Source organism: Microcaecilia unicolor, chromosome 2 (assembly GCF_901765095.1).
Source record: "Microcaecilia unicolor chromosome 2, aMicUni1.1, whole genome shotgun sequence".
Taxonomy (NCBI): Eukaryota; Metazoa; Chordata; class Amphibia; order Gymnophiona; family Siphonopidae; genus Microcaecilia; species Microcaecilia unicolor.
The window spans coordinates 51,379,514-51,404,456 of NC_044032.1; the positions used below are offsets into that span (position 1 = coordinate 51,379,514).

Here is a 24,943-nt window from a genome sequence, read left to right on the forward strand (position 1 = left end):
GTGTGACAAGGTGGTGGCCATAGCTAGAAGGTTGTTAGGCTGAATAGAAAGAGGTGTGACCAGCAGAAGAAAGGGGGTGTTGATGCCCCCGTATAAGTCGTTGGTGAGGCCCCACCTGGAGTATTGTGTTCAGTTTTGGAGGCCATATCTTGCTAAGGATGTAAAAAGAATTGAAGCGGTGCAAAGAAAAGCTACCAGAATGGTATGGGATTTGCGTTACAAGACGTATGAGGAGAGACTTGTGGACCTAAACATGTATACTCTGTAGGAAAGGAGAAACAGGGGTGATATGATACAGGCGTTCAAATATTTGAAAGGTATTATCCGCAAACGAACCTTTTCTGGAGATGGGAAGGCGGTAGAACGAGAGGACATGAAATGAGATTGAAGGGGGGCAGACTCAGAAAAATGTCAGGAAGTTTTTTTCACAGAGAGAGTGGTGGATGCTTGGAATGCCCTCCCGCGGGAGGTGGTGGAAATGAAACGGTAACAGAATTCAAACATGCGTGGAATAAACATAAAGGAATCCTGCTCAGAAGGAATGGATCCTCAGGAGCTCAGCCGAGATTGGGTTGGCAGAGCCGTGTGGGGAGGCGGGGCTGGTGGTCGGGAGGCGGGGATAGTGCTGGGCAGACTTATATGGGTCTGTGCCCTGAAAAAGACAGGTACAAATCAAAGTAAGGTATACACAAAAAGTGGCACATATGAGTTTATCTTGTTGGGCAGACTGGATGGACCATGCAGATTTTTTTTCTGCCATCATCTACTATGATTCTCCATTTTTAACTGTGAATCCAAAATAAAACCAAGAACTCCAGATGAAGTTTCAGATCCCAAACATTCCCCTGAATTGAGCATAAAGCTCTTTGGAATATTTGCTAGAGAGGTACCAAAAGGTTTTGCTGCATTAAGTTTCAGCAAATTCAGGAAAAGCCCAGTAATGTGCTCTTTCTATACAATTTATAATTAAATGCTCTCTATCAACACCTTCAGATTCTAATGGTACTAAAATAAAAATATAAATGCCAGATTGTTTGCACAATTAGTTTGCGGGCGCTATCCACCTTATAATGACAATTAACAAATGGAACCTCAATCCCCCGGTAGCGAAAATTTCAATACAGAACTACCACTACCAACATAGGGGTCCGTTTATTAATCATAGTTCCGTAAGGATCTGGACTGATTTATGCCTTGCAGCTAAGTACCCAATACCCAAGCCTGTTAAAATTTGTTTCCTTGGGGGTCTAAGAGATCTAGAAGATGGATGTTGTTTTCCTGGGGGGCTTTTAGTTCAGAAGGGTGGTGAACAATGGATACAATTGTCTTAGGACATGTTTGTTTAGTTTGGTGATTGGCGTACTCCACATTAGGCGTTAGTAAGGACAGGAGGAGGTTTTTTAAGTCGTTCGTTTTTCTCACTTTAGGGGCAGATGCACTAAAGCTAAATGAGCCTTTAATGACTCTCCGAACGAGGAAAATTTGATCCGTTGCATGCATCAAAGGGCTTTTAACCGAGGAAGCCAGCAGCTAACGAAAACGGAATGGAGATGAGCAATTAGTGTGAAAACCCCATTGAAACGACATGCACTAACCTTTTCCGATTGCCTTACGCAGGAAAAAGGCAGGAAAACTAACGACAGGTCTGGACCACTCGTTAGGACAGCTCTGTGCCAGGAAAAATCATTAAGAGAAAAAATAAACAAACTTTGAGCCAATCCCAGCGCATTAGCAGAGCTAAAAGCGCTGTGATTGGTCAAAGGACGTCAGAAAAACATAAATAAATAAAAATAAAAAAAAGGGTCGGGAGGGGGCAAGGGCGCTCATCAGGAGCGTCCTGTACGGACGGCCTTGCCCCCCCCCCCCGCTGCTCCCACTTTCCGCCGCTCCCCCCCACCCCGAAAAAGCAAAATTCCGAGCAGCCCCTGCCCCCCTCCCTTCCTCACTACTCTCTCACCTCAGCTCCGCCTCCCGACATCCTCCGTCCTGTGCCCCGCCCCCTTTTGGGTCGTCGCCGCCATTCCCCTCCTCCATCGGGCCCCCCCTCCCTCTTACCGGGCCCGTGCAGCGCCTCTCTCCTCTGTCCGAAGGCGCTGCAACGGGCAAGAAGAAAGCTGATGCCTGGCTGCCTGCCTTCGCCCAGCTTCGATGGCGCGTCTTTCTCCTGCTGCGCCCGCCCCTGTCTGACGTCAGTAACCTACGTAGGTAACCGACGTCAGACAGGGGCGGGCCCAGCAGGAGAAAGACGTGCCATCGAAGCTGGGCGAAGGCAGGCATCAGGCTTTCTTCTTGCCCGTGCAGCGCCTTCGACAGAGGAGAGAGGCGCTGCACGGGCCCGGTAAGAGGGAGGGGGGCCCGATGGAGGAGGGAATGGCGACGACCCCAAAAGGGGGCGGGGCACAGGACGGAGGATGTCGGGAGGCGGAGCTGAGTGAGAGAGTATGAGGAAGGGAGGGGGCAGGAGCTGCTCGAATTTTGCTTTTTCGGGGTGGGGGGAGCGGCGGAAAGTGGGAGCAGCGGGGGGGGGGGGGCAAGGCCGTCCGTACAGGACGCTCCTGATGAGCGCCCTTGCCCCCTCCCGACCCTTTTTTTTTCTTTTTGTTTTGATTGGGAGCCATGTGCTTGTGATTTGACTGTGTTTTGACTGTTTGTGGCATGCGCAGAGCAGCTAACATAACGCTTGGCTGCTCTGCACATGATTTGGGGGCCGATTAACGATGTGTATTGTGATTCTTTGATACATTGTACGTTTCTATACCGATCTGAGCATGTGTGACTTTTTTTTTTGGTGCATTCTTCGTTTTTTAAAAATCGTTAGGGCCTTTAACGATTTTGATTTTTTTACGTTTGCTTGATGCATCTACCCCTTAGAGTGAGTTTTTTTGAGCGATTGGTTTTCCTCCTCTTCTGTCCCTTAAGGAACCTATAATAAACGGACCCCTATGTTGGTAGTGGTAGGTTCTGTATTGAAATTTCCGCTACTGGGGGATTTGAGGTTCCATTTGTTTAATTGTCATTATAAGGTGGAAAGCGCCCGCAAACTAATTGTGCAAACAATCTGGCATTTATATATTTACAAAAGTTTGCACTCCCTGTATTATTTGAGTTTAACTAAAATAAAAACGTCATCTGCATACGAACAAACATAAAACGATGATGTTAAGGCAACCCCCCCCCCCCCCCCAGAGAACTCATAAAGATGTTAAACAATAGGTGAAAACTGTACAGAATTATTCATTTTTTAGGAAATCGTTGCAAGCCTATTTGTTTAGGCAATATTTGCTTAAATAATGTGCCTTGGAGAGTTGCCAGCTGGTTGTTTATACTGATCTGTTATTCCCAGTGACTGTCTGGTCTTTTTAAAAATGTAATCTGCATAGAACTTGTTTGCAGAAAACAAGAATACTTGTAATTTAATCTAACAGCTTTAGAGATTTCTTCTTTGACAGAGTAATTCAAAATTATCATCTTGATTATAAGTTACCGAGGGGAAGTTCATTGCTCTCTAACCGCTTCCACCTTCTCTCAGACCCCATAATTCTAAAAAGCTGTGCTAATTTCTGTTATAAAGGAGAAGCAGGACAAACCCTCTACGGAACACCAAAGAAAAGCCACACAGGAGCAAGGGCGACAAACTGACTTCCAGCCTAGACAAACTGACTTCCAGCCTAGAAGAGAACGTTCAAAGGTTCTTTATTTAAAGGCACCAGAGAAATGACCAGACACAATCCGTGCTTTGGCGGATGCAGCCGCACGTCTCAGGGGTCACAAGAACCACTGCATACAGAAAATAAAATAGAATGTCAAATCTTGCATAAAAAATATATAAAACATAAATACAATGAATATAAATTAAACAGACCCTGTCGGGTCATTTTTCTGGTGCCTATAAATAAAGAACCTTAGAGCATTTTCTCCCAGGCTGGAAGTCAAATTTGTCATCCTCTGCTCCTGTATAGCTTTTTAAAAAAAATTTCTGTTGTGCCATTTTAAACACTACTGAGAAATAACAGCAAGAAGAGCATCAATTCGTGTAAAACTTGACTTACCCAAGTGATTTTTCTATTTGAAGTCAAGAGAAGAAACATTTTAAAACATAAGCTGCAGCCATAATACAAAACATGCATCTTTTATTTTACAAATGCAACATATTCTGGCTTCTGTTGAACTCAACATTGAAAGGACGATAAATGGCTAAATAAGGCCCTGATGAGCAAAAGTAAACGCGGGCGTGTAAGGCCATTAGTGCCGTACTAGCGCTCGTATTTACCAGCACAGAATGATCAGAGGGGTTTGGGCGCAGCAAACAATGAGCTTGCCAGGCCTTAGCACAGATATCATGCAAATTTAGTCAAGCTCAATGAAATAGATCATTTTGTATTCCTCCCCCATGATCAGAAAAGAGCACCCGAACAAAGGTGCCTTAGCTTTGTAAAAAAAAAAAAAAAAAAAAAACCCGCCAGGTCAGAGCAGGCATTAGGGTGTTGGAAGAGAGGATTTCCCATGATGCTCATGCTTCTCTCTCATGATTTTTTTCTGTAAAATCTACCGGTTTTGATTGCTTTTGGAAGCCGAAGGAAGCCCATGAGCATTGGTTGTGAGAACAGCAGACCCAAACGTGAAGCACACATTGGTTCTCATCCTACATTTAAAGCGGCCATGCTTAAAAAAAAAAAAAAAAAGACAAAGCACACCACTGGTGTCTGTTACTTGCATCTATTTTTTTATTTATTTTTTTTTTGTTACGTTTGTACCCCGCGCTTTCCCACCCATGGCAGGCTCAATGCGGCTTACATGGGGCAATGGAGGGTTAAGTGACTTGCCCAGAGTCACAAGGAGCTGCCTGTGCCTGAAGTGGGAATCGAACTCAGTTCCTCAGGACCAAAGTCCACCACACTAACCACTAGGCCACTCCTCCACTAGCAACATTCCATGTAGAAGCTTGCCCTTGCAGCCGCGCAGGCTTCTGTTTCTGTGAGTCTGACGTCCTGCACGTAGGTGCAGGACATCAGACTCACAGAAACAGAAGCCTGCGCGGCTGCAAGGGCAGGCTTCTACATGGAATGTTGCTAGTGGAATAGCAACATTAACATTCTATGTAGAATCTCCAATAGTAGCAACATTCCATGTAGAATCTCCAATAGTATCTATTTAATTTTGTTACATTTGTTACCCCGCACTTTCCCACTCATGGCAGGCTCATGCGGCTTACATGGGGCAATGGAGGGTTAAGTGACTTGCCAGAGTCACAGGAGCTGCCTGTGCCTGAAGTGGAATCAGACTCAGTTCCTCAGTTCCCCTGGACCAAAGTCCACCACCCTAACCACTAGGCCACTCCCCACTAAATATACGCACCCAGAAAAAAAAAACGCTTATATTTAGACTGTAAGAAAACAGACGCCAACATGTACTCACATTGAGTTCTACCTGGTACATGGCACAGGGAGCTGAGCTTACTGCTGACTCTTCTGCACATGCGCCAAGCGCAATCTTCCGCCGAACTCCCTAATGCTCAAAGCTGTGAGCGCGCCTATATTTTGCATCTTATTAAGCTTTGAGCATTACAGCGTTGTTCGTCTGCGCTGTTCCGGCACTATTCAGAATAGTGCCAGAGTTTTGATCACCTGTCCCTAAGATACCAGTTAGTGATGCCTGTGGTCTCCACATGTCCTTCACCCTCCTCACCAATAAAACACAATTCAGACAAAAGAGATTTAGTCCACATTAACCTGCCAGGTGCTTGAAATGTGCAACAAATTTCCTTTGGGGGACTCTACTGGCAAAAAAAAAATGTTGGTTTGTTTTACAGTTCCACACTTTTGAACTTTCTTAAGTTTATTTCACACGTTGATTTTTAAAAAGTTTTATCCGTTAAAATAGTTTGTAACATATACTCAGCTTAACAGCCAGGTTAACATACATTTATTGATTTTGCACACACATTCCCGATTTCGTACTTCTGTATTTGAAACCAGAGTCTAAATCATCCGTTTTATGAGGGAATGTTTTGTTTTGGTTTATTATTCCATGTCGATAAGTTTTATGTTTTATTGTTGTTTTATGTTAATTGTATTGGGTTCCCATAAGGAGAGGGATGGCAGTACACAAGTCTAAACAAACAGAAATCAGATTTATCTTTCTAATTATCTGTTCATAGCAGCTTAGCAAAATGTAAGAATCTCTCCAGCACAATCTAGCTCAATCACTATCAGACGGACTTTTAAAAGAAGAGCCAAAAAAGATTCAATACAAGGGAAAACAGGATTAGTTGGTCATGTATTCAGAAGCTCTGATAGCAAATGAGACCCTTCAGAACTGGAGGGCAGGATAAGTGGACAAGAAAGAGAGAGAGAGAGAGAAGAGAAGCAGAGAACAGTCGGAGCCATGACATGAAAAATGATCAACATCCAGAAGCAGGAAGAAGTGAAAAGCTGGCACACCATAAGTGTTAACCATAAAAATCAAAGACAACATTTGATGATGAAAGAAGTCGCCTTCGCTAGGCCACAAAGCAAACATTTGAAATAATTTAGCTTTAGAATTCTTGGAAAGGCAGTTTTCTAAAGCTATTCACTTGGATAAACTTACATAGCAAATACAGCTATCCGAACACTAAAACTGCACTCAGGGCCCGATGCTCAGAAGTAATAACGGGCGTTAAAGACCATTAGTGCTTGACTAGCACCTGTTCAATGGCCCTTACTGTGGGAAACAAGCTCGCCTACGATCAGCGCAAGCAGCATGCTAATGTAGTCAAAAGCATGCAAATGAGGCCATTTCCTATTCCTCTTCAATGCCGAAGAACAGAGCGCAGAACAAAATCACCCTCATCGCTGCAAACCCTATGCCAGTTCGGAGCTGTCATTAAGGCATTTGGAAGCAGCCTAGCTGGCCTTTGCCCCTGTTTCTCTGCTGCTCACCGCTATCAGTGCGCACATAGCTGCCCTTTCTCTTTCAGGAAATTGCTATCAATAGAAATCAAACAAAATAAAACATGGAAAAGAAAATAAGATGATACCTTTTTTTATTGGACATAACTTAATACATTTCTTGATTAGCTTTCGAAGGTTGCCCTTCTTCATCAGATCGGAATAAGCAAATGTGCTAGCTGACAGTGTACCAGTGATTTCACAGTGAGAATACTGAAAGGTAACTTTAAAACCATACAAGAATGTAAGACCTTTGAACTCAGAATGATTGAATATTTTAACACCCCAGAAAGGACTTAACAGGGATCTGGGGTTCCTAGCCCATTATAAACCATAAAGCTGTATGTCTCTGTTGATCACCCCACCCCTCACCTATCCACACCCATCCTGTTAGAATATCAATGATATGCTTTGATGTCCCCATGCATACCTCCTACCCACCCCCATCCCCCACCCTGTCAGACTGTCATAGTAATGCTTGAATGTTTTCACTTATATACACTGTCAGCTAGCACATTTGCTTATTTCCGATCTGACAAGAAGGGCAACCTTCGAAAGCTAATCAAGAAATGTTATGTCCAATAAAAAAGGTATCTTATTATTTCTTTTCCATGTTTTATTTTGTTTGATTTCTATTGATAACCTTAAGAGTGGACTAACACGGCTACACACCTCTACTTAGGAAATTGCTAGCATTTCCTTCCTTAAATCTCCTGCTCAGTCCCTCATCTGTTTTTTTTTTCCCTCGCCATTCTCTCTCTACATTTGCAGTCCCGATCCTCAGAACACACACCTGCCAGTGGAAATGTCTGGAGCCTCTGGCTCTGATGCAGGCGGTGACACAGGCAACCAGCAGCTCTTCCTCCTCCACCTCTTTCTCACTCTGACTTTCTCAGTTTGACTAGGCATGCGCGCAAGAGCTGTATCAATGCAAAACTCTTCAGGGTATGCGCCTAATTCTCAGTGCTAACGGTGCGCCTATATTTGCATACTATTAGCATTGAGCATTAGGGAGTTCTTTTGCCACGCTGTTCAGCAGTATTTTTCCGGCACTGTTCCGTACAGTGCCAGAGTTTTCAGCATCGGGCTTTCAGAGTAGACAGCTGAAAGGGAGCAAGGATAGTGGGATTCCCATGGGGATCCCAAAGGGATAGACCCAGGCCTTACGAGATCCCCACGGAAGTGTCCTTCCCAGAGCCACAGGGTGCCCCTCCTGGAACATACCTTAAGGTACCCTGGTGGTGGTCTAGGGCTTCTCTGGGGCAGGAAAGATGTCCACTTTTCCTGCTGTCTCGGCTTTTTTTAAATGGCAGACCAGACTTCCAGCAATGGCTCTGAAAGACTTCTGCTATTAGGAAACAACCTTATAAAACATAAGGACGGTTTCTCTTTACACTATAGAGGGTCTTGCTTACATGGATAAAAACAAACACTTTTCCCTTGCTCATCATTGTGATTACTCTTCTAGCAATGAGGATGGCCAGCCTACAGTGAAGGGCGAACAGAATCTAACAATGTTATTTTCCTCCCATGCACAATATTAATGGAGCCTAAAAAGAAACCGTTTATCACCTACAGCACTGGCAGATAGCTGGAACAAAAACAAAGAAACTGATGTGAAATCTGCTACACAGGTTACAGCACTCAGATCCACAACAATGCAAAGATATGATATAGTGCTGTTTCTCTGCAAGTGTCTGTAAGGCCACTTTTGAAATCATACAATGGCATGTCCTTCAGTACTAGAGCCACAAATACTAGTAACCATTATGTCTATACAAAAAACACAAACAAACCCAACAACACAAAGAAACATTTAGACATGTCATCAAATGCTGAATTCTTAATTTTTTCTTTTCTTTTTATAATGCAATTATTATTATCTGTGTGGGACTACCAGATGTAGGCAGTGCTGTACTGAGACATGTCGGACATAATTTCATAACACAGCACCTATTTAAGATGTCCAAACCCACTCGGCGCCAATATTTAACACAGTTTAACCACGCACCTTAACTGAGCAATGAGCCAGTGATAATTGGCCAATAAAACCAATCATCAGCACTAATTGGCAATTGGAATTTACACACTCTTCTATTTAGGTGTATTCTTTAAAAAAAGGCACCCGTAATTCTAACAGCCAGCACTTACGAAGGGGAGGGGCAGCTCACACATCCTGCTTCCACTCGGAGGGCACAGAGAGAGAGGGAGGGAGGCACGGGGGTGGGTGGTGTAGAACTCAGATGACAGGGGGTGCATGGAACTGGAGGGCAGAGAGGAGAGGGGCGGGGGAGGGGTCCTGGAACTGGAGGGGGAGGAGGTCCTGGAGCTCAAAGGGGAGGGCCGATCCTGGAACTCGAAGGGGAGGGGGCCCTGGAACGCGGAGGACAGGGAGGGAGGGAGGTAGGGGGCCATGGAACTCGGAGAGGAAGGGGCCTGGAATTCCGAGGAGAGAGAGGGACGGACAGTGCGGGGGGGGGGGGGGGGAGGTGGGAACTCCAAAGACAGAGACCAAGGGAGGGAGAGCTGGAACTCCGAGGAGAGGGGAGCATGGAACTCCGAGGACAGGGAGGGGGGGCCTGGAATTCACATGATAGGGAGGGAGGCAGGAGGCCAAGCTGCAACTGCGAGGAAAATCTTGTTACCCACTCATTTATTTCTATCAGAAACGGGCCTTTTTTATAGTATGTTTAAAAGACTTGTGTCTTATAAAAATAGGAATCCTCTTGACCTCAAAATCTGTTATAAACTTCTCCTCAACCTATTCAATGTTAAAGTATATGCAGCTTTTACCGCCGCTTTGTAAAAGACCCCCCACATATTTTAAATCACATTTTCTCGTGGTGTGGTTTCTTGTGGTAATTTATTTTATTATTAAAACTTGGTATACCACAAATTGCACTGAAAATGTAGCTTAATGGTTACATTAAAAAAAAATCAAGGTGAAGAGAAGGAGAAGTGAAGAAAAAAAAACATTTAAAGAATATCCATAGACAAAAGTTTGAGAGAAAAAAACAGGTTTAAGCTGTTTTTAAAAGCAACAAAAAAATGCTGATTCTATTCTCTTTCAGGGGGAGGACTTCCAAAGCTTAGGAGCAGCGAAAGCAAATGCTCATTCTCTGATGGATCTAAACAGATCAGAGAAAGCGGAAGGAGGTACAGAAGCGATGATTGACAAGAGCGAAGTGATTAAAGTGTTATTATTAGTCATGATTACAAAAATAATTGCAGATAATAAAATTACACTGCAGCATCTTCAGCATGATCTCCCTGTGTCTCCTCCAGCGTATCTCCCTCTCTCTGGTCCACGGCACAAACCAGCATCTCTCCCTCTCTCAATTTTCTCACCCTCCCCAATCTATGCTGCCTTGTATCGGACACGGTAGTGGAGCTATACCAATATGCTGCCTGCGTCCTGCTGTGGAGCTTTCCTTCTGACCCCCCTTGATACAACTTCCTGTTTCCAATTGGGTGGGCAGATCAGACGAGAAAGATCTGGAGGATATAGGCAGATATGTGTATCACTGCCCCCAGGGCGTATCTGGACTCTGGCGGTAGGGGGGCCAGAGCCAGAGGGAGGGGGCACATTTAGCCCCCCCCCCCCCCGGGCCACCGAGCACCCCCTGCCATTCGGACCCCTCCGCCACTGCCAGCACCCCCCCTCGCCACCAATGACACTCTCACCCCCTCCCGCCGCCGCCAACCCTCTCCCGCTGCTGTCACTTACCTTTGCTGGCGGGGGACCCACAACCCCCCGCCAGCCGAGGTCCTCTCTTCCATGCAGGCTGCAAGTTGCAATGCTTCCTGTTCTTCTCAGTCTGACGTCCTGCCACGTACAACGCGCAGGACATCAGACTGAGTTCCAAATTCTGAGTCTGACGTCCTGCACGCTGTAGTGCAGGACGTCAGACTCAGAAGAACAGGAAGCGAAGCGTTGCAACTTGCATCCTGCACGGAAGAGAGGACTTCGGCTGGGCGGGGGCTTGGGGTCCCCCGCCAGCAAAGATCGCCGACGGGTTGGTGGCGGGCGGGAGGGAGGGGGAGAGGGTCGATGGTAGGGGGGTCCAGGGCGAAATCTGCGGGGGCCCAGGGCCCTGTGGCCCCACGCAGATACGCCCTTGACTGCCCCAACAGGGACCACTACAAGACAAGTTAAAGTAGACCAGACCGGGGGGGGGGGGGGGGAGATGCTGACTGTGGGAAGGGGGAGGGGAGTTGAGGAAAGAGAGGGCTGTGATAAATGATGATTGTAAATGAGCAGCAGTTAATCCAGTATATGAAGAAACAGGGGTTAGATGTTTCTGTTGTGAGTAATTTTAGATCTATTTCAGTCGATCCCTTTTTAGGGAAAGTATAGGGGAAAAACTGATTGCACCAATGGTTTGGATGTTTTGTCAGTATGGCTTCGTAGAGCTCATGGAGTTTGAGTCTTTATTGTTATCTACAGCTGATGAGGTAAGTCGAGGATTTGAATTTTCAAAAATGTTTTTGTCTGTATCCCTAGATATGTCCAGATGTGTTATCTAAATTAAGTAGTTAGGGATGAAAGAGCAAGTGTTTAAAGTGGTTTGTTTCCTATTTAGTAGGACTTGCTTTGCATGTGAGGAGTGAAGTACAAGTTTCCCAGGCGATAAGGTTAGAAAAGGCTGTCCCGCAAAGTTCTGCCCTTGCGGCTTTAATGTTTAATATGTAATGGCCTCTTTAGGACATTTTTCTGCAGTCGGAGGCACTTTGACAGACCGACCTTGCTTAAAACTCAGAAGTAACTAAGCATTTCTCCAGACACACTAAGGGGGAAGTTATCTACGTGGGCTACTGTTTCATTGCTTAAAATGCAACCCTGTGATAAAATAACCTACTTAATAGAAATACATATTGATAACTCCACCCCCCCGCCTCCTTAATGAGAGAAATCCTATATAATAATTCTCACCTCCAACGTTTCTGAGGCTGCTTGAACCATTGTTTCCGCTGGAGGGTGGTGTCCCTCATGTAGTAGATAGTGACGTCACACAATCCACACCAGATTGGCCAGTAGAAGGCAGAGGGGTGGAGCCACGATACAGGAAGCAGCGAATCAGCACAACACTGGGAATGCACAGCAGCAGGAACAGAAGCTCTCTCATACAGTTACTCTCACATATACTCCCCTCAAACATACACACTCAGAGGAAACCTTGCTAGCGCCCATTTCCTTTTGAACAGAAACGGGCCTTTTGTACTAGTACTTTAATTAATTCTGGCCCTTATTATGATATAGAACTAGCAGTGAATATATAACTTTATGAACTGTTACCCACAGAGATGCTGTGATTTGCTTGTGGTAGCACAAAAAAGCAGGACTGGAATCCAAGTAAAAAGTTGTCCTTCCTTTTATTAACTAGCATGCGAAAATATATTCTATTTAAATGTCATCCATCCTCCATATGTCTTCTCTAACCAAATAATGGAAACCACAGCCTGATCGGTTTAGCTCCTGCAGCCACTATTAATGTGCAGTATCAATCATAAGTATTGTTTTTCAATCTCAAAATGTAAGATCCTTAGGAGTTTAATCGCTAGCACGTTTCCCCACAATGTGCCGCTTCTTTACATGATTCAGCACGAGAGAGTTATGTCCCTGTCACCTTGCAAGGCAGTCAAAATCTTGCACAATGAACTTTCTGGCATTTATAACTCAAGTTCCTTCCGGTGCTGAGATTTAACGTGAAATATGACTAATGCACCAACCATTCAACTAGTGGCATAGCTAGGGGGGCCACAGAGTCCTGGGCCCTCCAAATTCTTCTGGGCCCCTGTTTTGCTGATTGAGGGGGGTCCCCAATGCCCGCCAGCTGAAGCCTTCATCCAGTGGCGGTCTCTGGCGCCACCGCATTGCCTGCCCTGCTCTCGTTTCCCTCACATCCCGGCACGCTCTTTTAGTGAAACCGCGCAAGCTCAATTTCACTAAACAGTGTGCATAATGGAGGGGAAGCGGAGAGCAAGGCAGGCAATGCGGCGGTTGCCCGGAGACCGCCACTGGATGAAGCTTCAGCTGGCAGGGTGTGGGGACCCCGCCAGCCAAGTATTTGCAGTGGGGAGGCAGTGCAGGGGAGGCGGAGGCACACCCAAAATGTGCCCCCCCTACTTAGGCTCTGGCCCCCTCCCACTGCGAGATCTGGCTACACCCCTTCATTCAACCAACTTAAGCTGCCTGCAGACGCTGAACCAAGCAAGACAAATGGGAGGGAACATTTACTGTACCTTGGAATTCCTCATCCTACCATTGCTTTAGGCCTAGTAAGCAGAGGGCAGTCATGCTGCTACACTGACGTTCTAGACGTCCCTCCCTAGCACACACATGCACAATGGGAATAGTCAAATCTCTGGATGTCTAGAAATTCGCTGAAGACCATCTGGTGCGTGCAGTGGTCTGCTAGAGCCGGCTCACCAATGGTTGTTATTGTTTTTTTTTTTAATTTTGCAAACCAGTTCTGGCACCAGATCAGCTGGTACAAAAGCGATCCTCCTATGCTCCTGCACCATGCTGTAGTGCTGTCCAATTCGCGATCCGAATCGATTTGCCAATTCATTTTGGCGAAATCAATTCGAATCAAATTTTTAAAAAACTGGATACTTCGATTTGATCCCCCGCCTGTGTACCTTTTAAAAAAACCAGTTCTTCGCCAGCAGCGAGCACGAGTAGCCAGTGACACAGCTCGCACCAGCTGCACAGCCTTCCCAGTGACGCGACTTCCTGTATCCTCAGAGGTGGGAATAAGCCAGAGGGAAGGCTGTTGGGCCACCACGAGTAGTGTACTTCAGTTGCTCCTGTTCGCTGCCGGAGATCAACAGTTTTAAAAGGTACAGGTTTTTAAAAGACATTTTCCTGTGCGTTCTCAGATTTCAGTTTACGGGAAGTTTCACGGTGGCTTAGAGTCTTCACGCTACTGTCTTGTAGTAGTGGTACCTACCAGCAACGTTTCAAAAAAACAAAAAAGTCTGGTGTGTGTCCCCAAATCCAACCATTCTGTGAGACTGAATTAGTTTGTGGGAGCTATGATTAGCATTATGGGCAGTAAATCTTTTTTAAAATAATTTTCACTCGGCTATAAATCATTATGCTTTCCAATATTATTACCACTTAAGTGTCATGATCTGGGCTTGCACTTTTCTCCTACACAGCTTTAACTATTATACATCTGACTGCTTCATTCATCTGCAGTGTCTAGATGTGACACAATCACCTTCACTCACTGAATTTTATTTTATTTTTAGTTTATATGACTTCAGTTCACTGGAGTGGAGGAGTAGCCTAGTGGTTAGCGCAGCGGACTCTGATCCTGGGGGAACTGGGTTCGATTCCACTGCAGCTCCTTGTGACTCTGGGCAAGTCACTTAACCCTCCATTGCCCTGGTACAAATAAGTACCTGTATATAATATGTAAACCGCTTTGAATGTAATTGGAAAAACCACAGAAAGGTCTGACATGCTCCAGCCTACATGTCAGACCTAATAGACCTCAGAAACAAAAGGGGTTCGAAGTTTCCACAAAAGTTCACAAAAACGAAAAAAGTGGAAAAACACAACTTCAAGAGATCAATCCGAGACAAGGGGTGAGATGCTCCAGGAAAGCTTCCTGGAGCATCTCACCCCCTTGTCTCGGATTGATCTCTTGAAGACCTAATAGACCTGCCACCCAGGAATGCAAAAAAAATCTTCTCGTAAATTCCTTAATCTTCATTTTCCCAACTGCAAAGGTCTGAAATACAAATTAATGCATGCATCTACCTTCTCCTATATGAGCACACAACTCTGGAATGCGTTACCACGCAACCTGAAAGCGACCTACGAACTGATCAACTTCCGTAAACTACTGAAGACTCATCTCTTTGACCGATATACCACAAAGATCACACATGTAACCTATCTCCTAATATACCCAGAACGTCTTATAGCGCCTATGTCTTAGAATGTCCTCTACCACTATCTTGTCTAATGTCTTAATATGTCTTCTGCTATACCACTATCTTGTATGTCACGACCATGTAACCCAAAATCCTTCTGTAAAACCAATGTAGATTCTCTTCTTATTTCCAGTATCCATAATGTATGTAAGCCACATTGAGCCTGCAAAGAGGTGGGAAAACGTGGGATACAAATGCAATAAATAATAAATATATATATAAGTCCCATTCCCCATTCATTATCTGAGAGGGTTATAGGGAAGGTATGTAGACATATGTTGCTCCTGCTAAATATTGACTCGCATATTTTCTGAATGCCAACGTTTGTGTGTATACTATAAATGCCAAGGCAATTTTGTTCGCACCTACTTGATTTGTAAAAGGATACCCCTTTACTGACACCTTCCCGTCGTCTCCCTTTATCTTTACAGTTACGTACATTACCAGCACACCACTGGGTCTGTGCATGTGGTGGCAACCGTTAGCAACAGTGCCAGTGAATGAGAGACTGACAGACTGATTCGCTGGCACTCTTGCTAACTGAAGTCGCTACATGCACGTGCCAGGCCTCTCTGATGCTGAGCTAGCTCATGCCTCGTGGACCATGGCATGGATCTGCCCTGCGTCAACTGACTCAGTTTGGGCTAGGAGCAGAGGGTTATATGGAGACTTCCTGACTGCGTGCACAGTGCGCTCAGGCAAGGAGGCGGAGGTAAGCACTAGACTGACTCAAGATGAGAGCGAGGCTGGCCGCCTTCCACGTGAATCCCGCAGGAACTGCTTCCATTCTTGCGGGCGTCCTGCAAACCCCAAGGAGATTCCCACTGCATTCCTGCAGCCAAGGAAGTGATTCCCACGGACTCTGTGGGATTCCTGCAAACTCCGTTTGGCATTTATAGTACAACAGCATTGCTGTTTAGTTCATATTTGTGGCTATGGCACCAAGTTATATGCTATCCCTGATTAATACACGTTCTTCAAGTATGATACTCGTAATAGATTAGATATATCTGCACTTTCTTTCAAAGGATTCCGTTTTAAGAAATATTTTACAGCCTTATTCTCTTACAGCCATTTCAAATTTGGAGCTCCTTACCTGCTTTAGGGAAAAGCCAACCAAATGATTTAATTTTTTGTATAATGTTGAATACAAATTTATTTAGAAGGTATTTATTACCTAATTAGATATTGCATAGTTATTGTACTGTAATTTTTCTTGACAGTGTAAGCTCCCAGTCTGGTTGACTGGTTTTACTTTACATTGTAATGCACTCAGTGGCGTTCCTAGGGGGGCTGACACCCGGGGCGGATCGCCGATGCGCCCTGCCCCCCCGGGTGCAGCGCGGCCCCCCCCCCCCCCAGCGGCGTGCACTCGGGGGGGTTCTTTCGCCTGGGGGGGGGGGTCGTGCTGCACCCGGGGGGGCAGGGCGCATCGGCTATCCGCCCCGGGTGTCAGCCCCCCTAGGAACGCCACTGAGTGCATTACAATGTAAAGTAAAACCAGTCAACCAGACTGGGAGCTTACACTGTCAAGAAAATTACAGTACAATAACTGTAACCTGTTCCGGGGCAGAGGAGCACAGAACGAACGTAGCGGACAGGCGCACCACCCCCCCCCAGCGGCATGCACCCGGGGTGGATTGCCCCCCCTTGTACGCCACTGAATGCACTCCGAACCTATTTTAAGGTGTTGAAGGTAATATAACATTAATATAACAAAACAAATCCAATAAAAACAATGGAGTTCTAACTTTTTCTGAATAGTGAGCCCCACTTTAAGCACTTGAGTAAGGTGTCTAAACTTTCATGGACAGTCCTGCATATTGTGAGAACCCAAGCAAGGGTTGGGCATGGGCCGGTGAAATAATGCAGCCAGGCAAGGAATGTACACAAATAAGTATTTATTTAAAGAAATCTCTGGGCCTGGTCCTTCACAGGGCCAGAGACATAATGTGGGTAAACGTCTGCAGTTCAGGAAACACAGTTATTAAGCAGGCCTCTAGCGGCAGGCCTAACACATTTTATGACTGCCGGGGTTGCTATGCCCCAAACACAGCCTATAGTTCTTGGGTTTCTCTCAGAGGTCCAGGTCAGGCTTCAGCCAGATCTCCGCAAAGCTTACTAGTCTTAACAAAAGCACAAGGTTGATTTACTTCAGCCAGGTCACAGCATCTAGACATATTCAGTCAGGGCATAGACTGGAGTGTCAGTTCTTCCTTTCCTGGGCCTCCTTAACCTCAGCCTGGCCCTTTCTTTTAACTTCCTGGTATTGCTCCGCCCCTCCCGGCTCACTTCCTCCCGTGGCAGGACCAGTGCTCCTAAGGTAGCCCAGGCTATCAGAGGGACTTCTCTTAAGGGTGAGGGGCAGTGTTCTATAAACTCACTCATACATATATAGAACTGCAGACATGAACTGTCTGAAGTTTCATTCTGCAGGATGAAAAAGTACTTTAACAGGCTTATTTTTGAAAGAGAAGGACGCCCATCTTTCGACACAAATTGGGAGATGGGCGTCTTTCTCCCAGGGTCGCCCAAATCGGCATAATCGAAAGCTAATTTTGGGCATCCCCAACTGCTTTCTGTCGCGGGGATGACCACAGTTCCTGGAGGCGTGTCGGAGGTGTAGCAAAGGCAGGACTTGGGCGTGCCTAACACATGGGGGTCCTCGACCCATAATGGAAAAAAAAAAAGGACGTCCCTGACGAGCACTTGGGCGACTTTACTTGGTCCTTTTTTTTGTTACGACCAAGCCGTGAAAAGGTGCCCAAACTGACCAGATGACCACCGGAGGGAATCAGGGATGACCTCCCCTTACTCCCCCCCAGTGGTCACTAATCCCCTCCCACCCTCAAAAAAAACTTTTAAAAATATTTGTTGCTAGCCTCAAATGTCATACCCAGCTCCATGACAGCAGTATGCGGGTCCCTGGAGCAGTTTTAGTGGGTGCAGTGCACTTCAGGCAGGCGGACCCAGGCCCATCCCCCCATACCTGTTACACTTGTGGTGGTAAATGTGAGCCCTTCAAAACCCATTGTACCCACCGTCTAGGTGCCCCCCTTCACCCATAAGGGCCATGGTAGTGGTGAACAGTTGTGGGGAGTGGGTCGGGGGGGGGGTTGGGGGGCTCAGCACCCAAAGTAAGGGAGCTATGCACCTGGGAGCAATTTATGAAGTCCACTGCAGTGCCCCCTAGGGTACTCGGTTGGTGTCCTGGCATGTGAGGGGGACCAGTGCACTATGAATGCTGGCTCCTTCCACGACCAAAGGGCTTGCATTTGGTCATTTCTGAGACGGGCGTCCTTAGTTTCCATTATCGCTGAAAATCAGAAACGACCAAGTCTAAGGACGATCATCTCTAGGGACAACCTAAATGTTAAGATTTGGGCGTCCCCTTATTGGACATGTGCGCCGGTTAAAGCCTTTTGGACTGAACTGAGCAAACACGTCTCCCAAATTTGGAACCATACATGGAAACCAACTCCTAAACAACTGTTTGATCTTTTTGAAATACAGCGGCCTGCGCCGGCAGGATTCACAGCATTCTTGAAAAGGACAGTATTAATGGCAAAGCGTGTCATATTGCAACTATGGTTGGTAACAGATCAGAAGAGTATAGCACACTGGAGGTCCGCAATGATTCAAGCTTGTGCCATAGAAAAGAAAGTATAAGAGACTTAGCCTCCAAGAGAGGTGATCAGTTTTGTCACATTTGGTCTCCATTTTGGGACACACTCACTCCAGTGGCAAGAAGCAATATCTTGAACTCTTGAAGTGATTTGGGGAGGGGGGGGGGATAGGGATAGAGGGGAGGAGGGGAGGAGGGGGGGGGAAGAGCTGTGTTCAAAAATGTTAAAAAAATTCAGGCAGACCAAATATTATGTTGTATTGTATTTTACATTGTGTGAATTTGTTGAATTGTCTGAATAAAAAGGATGATTCAAAAAAAAAAAAAAAAAGATTTGGGCGTCCCGATCGTATTATCGAAATGAAAGATAGCCGCCCATCTTGTTTCGATAATACGGGTTTCCCCGCCCTTTCGATTATGCCCCTCTAAGTCATCTCTGCTACAGTTTAACCCAGTGCACCTCTGCAGACATCCCTAGATTCAAAGAGGAGGAACTATAATCACCAACTTTTTAAATTTATTTTAAAAGTATTCTCCAGATGGATCATTAGCTGGTGTTGCTAACACAGTATCACCACCCTCTGTTTATACTTTTACAATTAAGCCATTGGTTCCAAAGACTGAACATCTAGTTTCCCTAGCCATTTCTTTTGGCAGCTTTTACTGGTTTATGTCTGTAAATCAATATAGTAGATTTATTTTCTAGTAACGCAGAATCGTAAAGCAATACTTACTTAGCATTAGCTCTTTAAACTCAGGAAGATTGGAGGAGGCGCAGAGCTGATAGAAAATATGATAGTTACGTTCTTCTTCGGCCTAGAAAATAAAAAGCAAAGGTTGACTTGTTTTAGGTATAATAATTAACAGCAGGTGGTTAATAAAAGATCAGAGTAGAGTTCAGTATCCTTACATGCTGGCTGGTCTATGCAATCTTCCAAGAGAATTCAAAGCTACAAAGACACAGAACCTGCTACTTTTTCTGAATAATTTAGTCACTGTTTGAGCAGGGACACTGTCTGCTGGATTGATATATAAAGCAGAGAATCATTTGCATAGTTTTAGAGATTACACTACAAGGCAAAACAATGTAAGACCTACCTTGAACGTTACAACTAAAATAAGGACAAATTTATACATGTTTGCGACTCTTTTTAAAAGAGGTTTTGTGACCTTCCTATGAATAAAAGACTGCTCACCATACCATCATAATTACCATGTCAGTGCAGCACAAGAGAGGCCATTGAGTGAGTGGGCATAGAAGCTGAACTGACCTCTCAACCTTAGACGATATCCTTTCAAAATATTTTTAAAAATTATTTACTATTCTGCTTTTAACTGTCGTACAGACCAAAATACATGAAGCGAAAAAAAAACTACACTATTTTGTTAGGCAAGGCATCCAGATAAAGACACATCACAAATAATTATAACAAAACTTAATTCACAGGATTCACTTGTCCTTTTGACATGCATGAGTAGAGTTCAACCAGTCATATACCATAGGCCTGCTGAAAAAAAAAAAAACATAGTGACATAGTAGATGACGGCAGATAAAGACCTGTAGCGTCCATCCAGTCTGTCCAACATGTTTTTAATGCTGATTTAAAACCTTTAAGAGACATCTCACTACAAAACCACTAGAGGCAAAGAGTTCCATAAAGCGAGGGATATAAAATGCACCTGCATGAGTGGGAAAATGTGGGGTATAAGAAACCCATAAATAAATAAATAAAAGCAGAATGCCTAGTTAAATCCAGTTGAGGCATTTGGGGTCCAGAAAAGACCACACTGTGATCTTTTAGAGATCACAAAACGTCAAGATGGAAAATAAGGAATGGCAAGGGCAGACAAACCAGAAAGCCATAAAAGCTAAAATTAAAGCCAATGGTGGCTTTTGAGAAGTGGCGTAGTATGACCTGACCTACATGCAAAGCAAGGAAGCCGAATGGTTGTGTTCTGTAGATTTTCCAATTTCCTTTTGCTTGTGATTTTCCTATTGCTAAGGACCACAGACAGGACAGAATGGAGATAAGTATACTGCCACTGCCCGTCCTGTATTCATTCTGTGGTTAAATGAAGGATTCTTAATGCCGTTTGTGAAGGCTAAATTTATTTCTCCCCAATATTCAAAAGCATTTAACCATCCAGGATTGACAACTGGCCGGTTAAATGCCCCATAAATGGCTCTCCACGAATTTTCAGTGAGACGTGATCCTCTGAAAATTTGTGGCTAGCGGCCAGCTGGTTATATTGTGCAATATAACCACCACCAACTTTCAGTGCATCGCCAGCTAAGCTTGGCAGCCATATTTGGCCATTTGAATACCAGACCCATCTTTGGTCAGTTCAAACTTAACCGTCCAGCACTGAATATTGGCTTGGCCAGGTAAGTTTGAACCAATCAAAAATAAAACGAATATTCAATGCCGGTCACTGGAAACGGCCCAGCATTGAATATCCGAGCTCAGGGCCAACTGCAGAAGTAGGCCAGGCTAACTACCAGAGTCTGAATATTGGGCTCATTGTGTTTACCAAACAGTGCAAAAAACTATGCATCATTTTCAGAATTAGCCTTAGGCTTACAAAGTGCAATTCCTACCATACTCAAAGTCATGACAACTATGCTGTATGTCTAATCACTGAAGCTATAAGAATATAAGAATAGCCATACTGGTCTATCTAGCCCAGTATCCTGTTTCCAATAGTGGTCAATACAGGTCACATGTACCTGGCAGAAACCCAAATAGTATTAATATTGCATGCTACCATTCCCGGGGCAAGCCATGGCTTCCCCATGTCTGTCTCAATAATAGACTATGGACTTTTCCTCCAGGAACTTGTCCAAACCTTTTTTAAACCCAGATACGCTAACCATTGTTACTACACCCTCCAGCAAAGAGTTCCAGAGCTTAACTATTCGTTGAGTGAAAAAAATATTTCCTCCTAATTTTTTAAGCATTTCCATGCAATTTCATTGAGTGTCTCCTGGTCTTTGTACTTTTTGAAAAACTAAAAAAATCGATTCACTTCTACTTGTTCTACACACTTAAGATTCTGTAGACCTCAATCATCTCTCCTCAGCTGTCCCAGGAATCCCCACTAGAGGGCTACCTCTCCTCTTCCTGATCCTAGGCCAGTGATGGGCAACCTTTTGAGCTTGGTGTGTCAAAATTCGCCAAAAAACCGAGCATAACTCGGGTGGTGTGTCACTTCGAGAAAAAAACCCATAATTTCGCGATATTTATAGTTTAAATAACAAAAATGTATAATTGTAATATATAACTGTATTTAATAAACCAAAACCTAATTATTTAACTTACCTGCTTAGTGACTTCTTTGTTCATCTGTCAGTCGGTTTCTTTTGTTGGCCTTGATATTATTTAACTTGTGTGGGGTGCCGTGAACTAAGATAAGTGAGGGGGAGGGGGAATTCTTTAACTAATCTGCCTATTAGTGACTTTTTTGTTGCTGAATTTCATTGGCTAAATATTTACTTCAATTGAAGGTTGGTATTTTGTACACTTCAAGCCCAAGCAAGCGCTACTAACTTCATCTTTCAATCTGTTTCTTTTGTTGGTTTTGATATTATTTAACGCTGAGAATAAGGTTTCACAAAAGTACGTAGAGGGAAAAATTGTGAGTAAAGCCATTGCTATATTTTTCAGGGTGCTAAAAGTGTCTGGTAATCGGATCCAGGCACTCCAAATTTCCTGGTAACTCAGATATTCTCTTAATAATTGCATCTTTATTCTGCATATCGTGAAATAGAACTGGTGCACATCTTAGGAGAGTTTCTTTAATAAATCCTCCCTCACTGAGTGCTTTTCCATGCTGAGCTATGGAGTGAGCAATGCTCAAACTTGCAGATGTTAAATTTGTAAAACCTTTTACAAATGTAAGGATGGAATTAGATTGGCTCTTATAAAAGTGTAGCTGCCTGGAAATGTATTCCTTCCTTTCATCCTCACTTTTTTTCAAGAGCTGGGAATGATTAGTTTCAAAATGTCTATTTATATTCCACGTTCTGCTTACTACCGTTTCAGTACATAGAACGCAAAATGATCTGCCATTTTTTTCTATAATGCCATACATCTCGGTCCATGTCTCTTGAAAGGGTCGGCTACTGCTACTACCACTTCCTTTACTTAACCTTGGTTTTTTATTTTTTGGGTTCTCCATCAGGGGGCAGTGACAGAAGATAGAATTATAGATAGCCTGTTAGCCCTGCAGGCAATTAGGGGTTAACTAGCCTAACTGACCACCTTATGTAAATTAAGATGGCTGCCGCTATTTCTAATGGCGGGAAACGGCACCCATAGCACATGCCCTCGCCTCTCCCAGCCTCCCCCTCACCTATCTCAGTAATGATGGTCAATTAGAAATCCACGACACCCCAGAACAGTAGATTGGATGATGGTTGCTGTGGTTATGTGGTTGCTGGTAATGGCGATCACAGGGCCCTCAGAGATGTGTCCCCCACGGCATTTCCGCTGCTCTCTGCTCCGCCGGCCGGAAGTGAGGTCAAACGGCCGTGCAGGAGCCGGGGCAGAGGGAGCAGCAGGGAGGGAACGAGCGGAGGACTCGGAGGGAGCCAATAGGAGCGCACACGGGTAAACATGCACCGGGGGGGGGGGGGGGTGATTTCGCCGGGGGAGGTCGCGCTGCACCTTGGGGGGGGGGGGGTGCATCGGCGATCCGCCCAGGTGTCAGCAAGGAACGCCGCTGCTTCTCTGTATGCGGCCGCGTGTCATCGAAAATGGCTACGCGTGTCATAGGTTCGCCATCAGGGTCCTAGGCACTAATAGTGCACCCACAGGTCCTTTTCTTCTTCCCTGAGCTGTGGCTACTCCCAAGGGTAGGGTTACCATATGTCCGGCTTTACTCGGACATGTCCTCTTTTGAGGACACGGCCGAGCAACCGGGCAAGTTTTGCCAAACTGCCTATTTGTCCCAATTTGCAGAAGAACAGGCAGGCAGGACTCGGTGTCCTCCCCTCTCCTTCTTTACCTTAGTGTGGTGCCCCTGGTGGTCTAGAATTCAAGCAGCGGCCTCACAAGACTTCCGCAGAAGTCTTGCAAAGTCTCTGCTTGAACTCTCGGCGCCGGGAGAAAGACAGTCTGCAGACGCGCCCGGCAGGAAAGAGGGGGCTCTTTCCTGCCCCGAACAGGTGACTAGTCTACTAGGACACCATACTAACGTAAAGGAGGGGAAGGTAGTGAATAGAGTCATATGGGTGGAGGGAGGCTGGAAAATTGGGGATGGGATCTACATGGGGGGGGAGGAGGGAGAGGGAATCTGGCTTTCTTTTGGGGGGTCAAAGTGACAGGGAGCAGGGTGGGGTAGGGTACAAGAGGGGGCGGGGCATGTCTTTTTTTTTTTCTTAGGCCAAATATGGTAACCCTATCCAAGGGTTGCTGTTCCTTAGCCCACACAGACGCTCCAAAAGGCTTCCTAACCTTGAACCTGGATTTCAAGGGTTTCTGCTTTCCATGCCTTCAAAGAAGCCTTTGAAGGTACTTTCCCCTGCTGGGATTCAGATTTACCAGCCTTTATCAAAGCTCTGCAATCACCAGGTCCAGGGTTTCCCCACTAGAAGGCAATCTCCATTCCCAGCCAGAACCATAACAGATGATGCAGCATGATTCAAGCCCTTACTAAAGTTTCCCTCCACTAGTGAATTCCCATATTGCCACCAATTTGCCTCTCCCGTAAGCTCACGGGGAGCAGGTTTTTATTTCCCTTATTCGGATTCAGCTCTTTCCATACAGTGTGTATGCACAGTCTGCAACACAAGCTTTATTTATTTCAGCAAATTAACTGGCTCAAGTGTGTGGAAATGCTTCTATCAACCTGTCTGCTTGCCCCCACTTGTATATAGGAAGCTGAAGGGCCCATCCTCCTCCAGTAAACTGTGCCAAAATTCAATCAGCTACCTTCCTTGTGTAGCTCTACTAAGGCAAGCAAACTGACAGTTGTGATTTCACAGAGAATAAACCTGTTTTGTGTTTTTAAATGCACTTCAAACAGATCCTCTCTCTCTCCTCTTACTCTCATCAAACCCCATCTACAGAGGGGGTTTCCATCTGCTAACAACTCATGCTAATGCCACCAATGTACATTTTGCTTAACATGAACCCTGCAGCAAACACCACACATTAATTGCATTAGTGTCTGCTGCTTGCCTCATTAGTAATCAAAATACTTTCCAACAGATGACAAACGTGAAAATAAAACAAAAATGCTCTCAATTTCACAGCTTTATCATGCCTGCACTAGTCTTTAGTGAGAATAACTACAAATCAGAATGGACAGAGAAATGCAGAAGGGAAGTAGGTTACTGCAAAAACGAACAAGTTAAGAAAATGAAAATGTCTAAATAGAATTATTTTCCATTGTATAAGTCTGTTTACTATTCCTCAGAGCCTAGCCAGGAAATTACACA

The 24,943-nt window shown here is 45.0% G+C and overlaps 1 protein-coding gene across 1 annotated transcript in view; it reads right to left on the reverse strand.

Moving 5' to 3' along the window:
• Positions 1 to 24,943, reverse strand: part of MYO5B (myosin VB) — a 696,980-nt gene that overhangs the window by 401,490 nt on the left and 270,547 nt on the right. Inside the window, exon 7 of the mRNA XM_030192939.1 lies at positions 19,236 to 19,317. Coding sequence (XP_030048799.1) covers positions 19,236 to 19,317 — 82 coding nt within the window. The remainder of the gene's footprint in view (positions 1 to 19,235; positions 19,318 to 24,943) is intronic.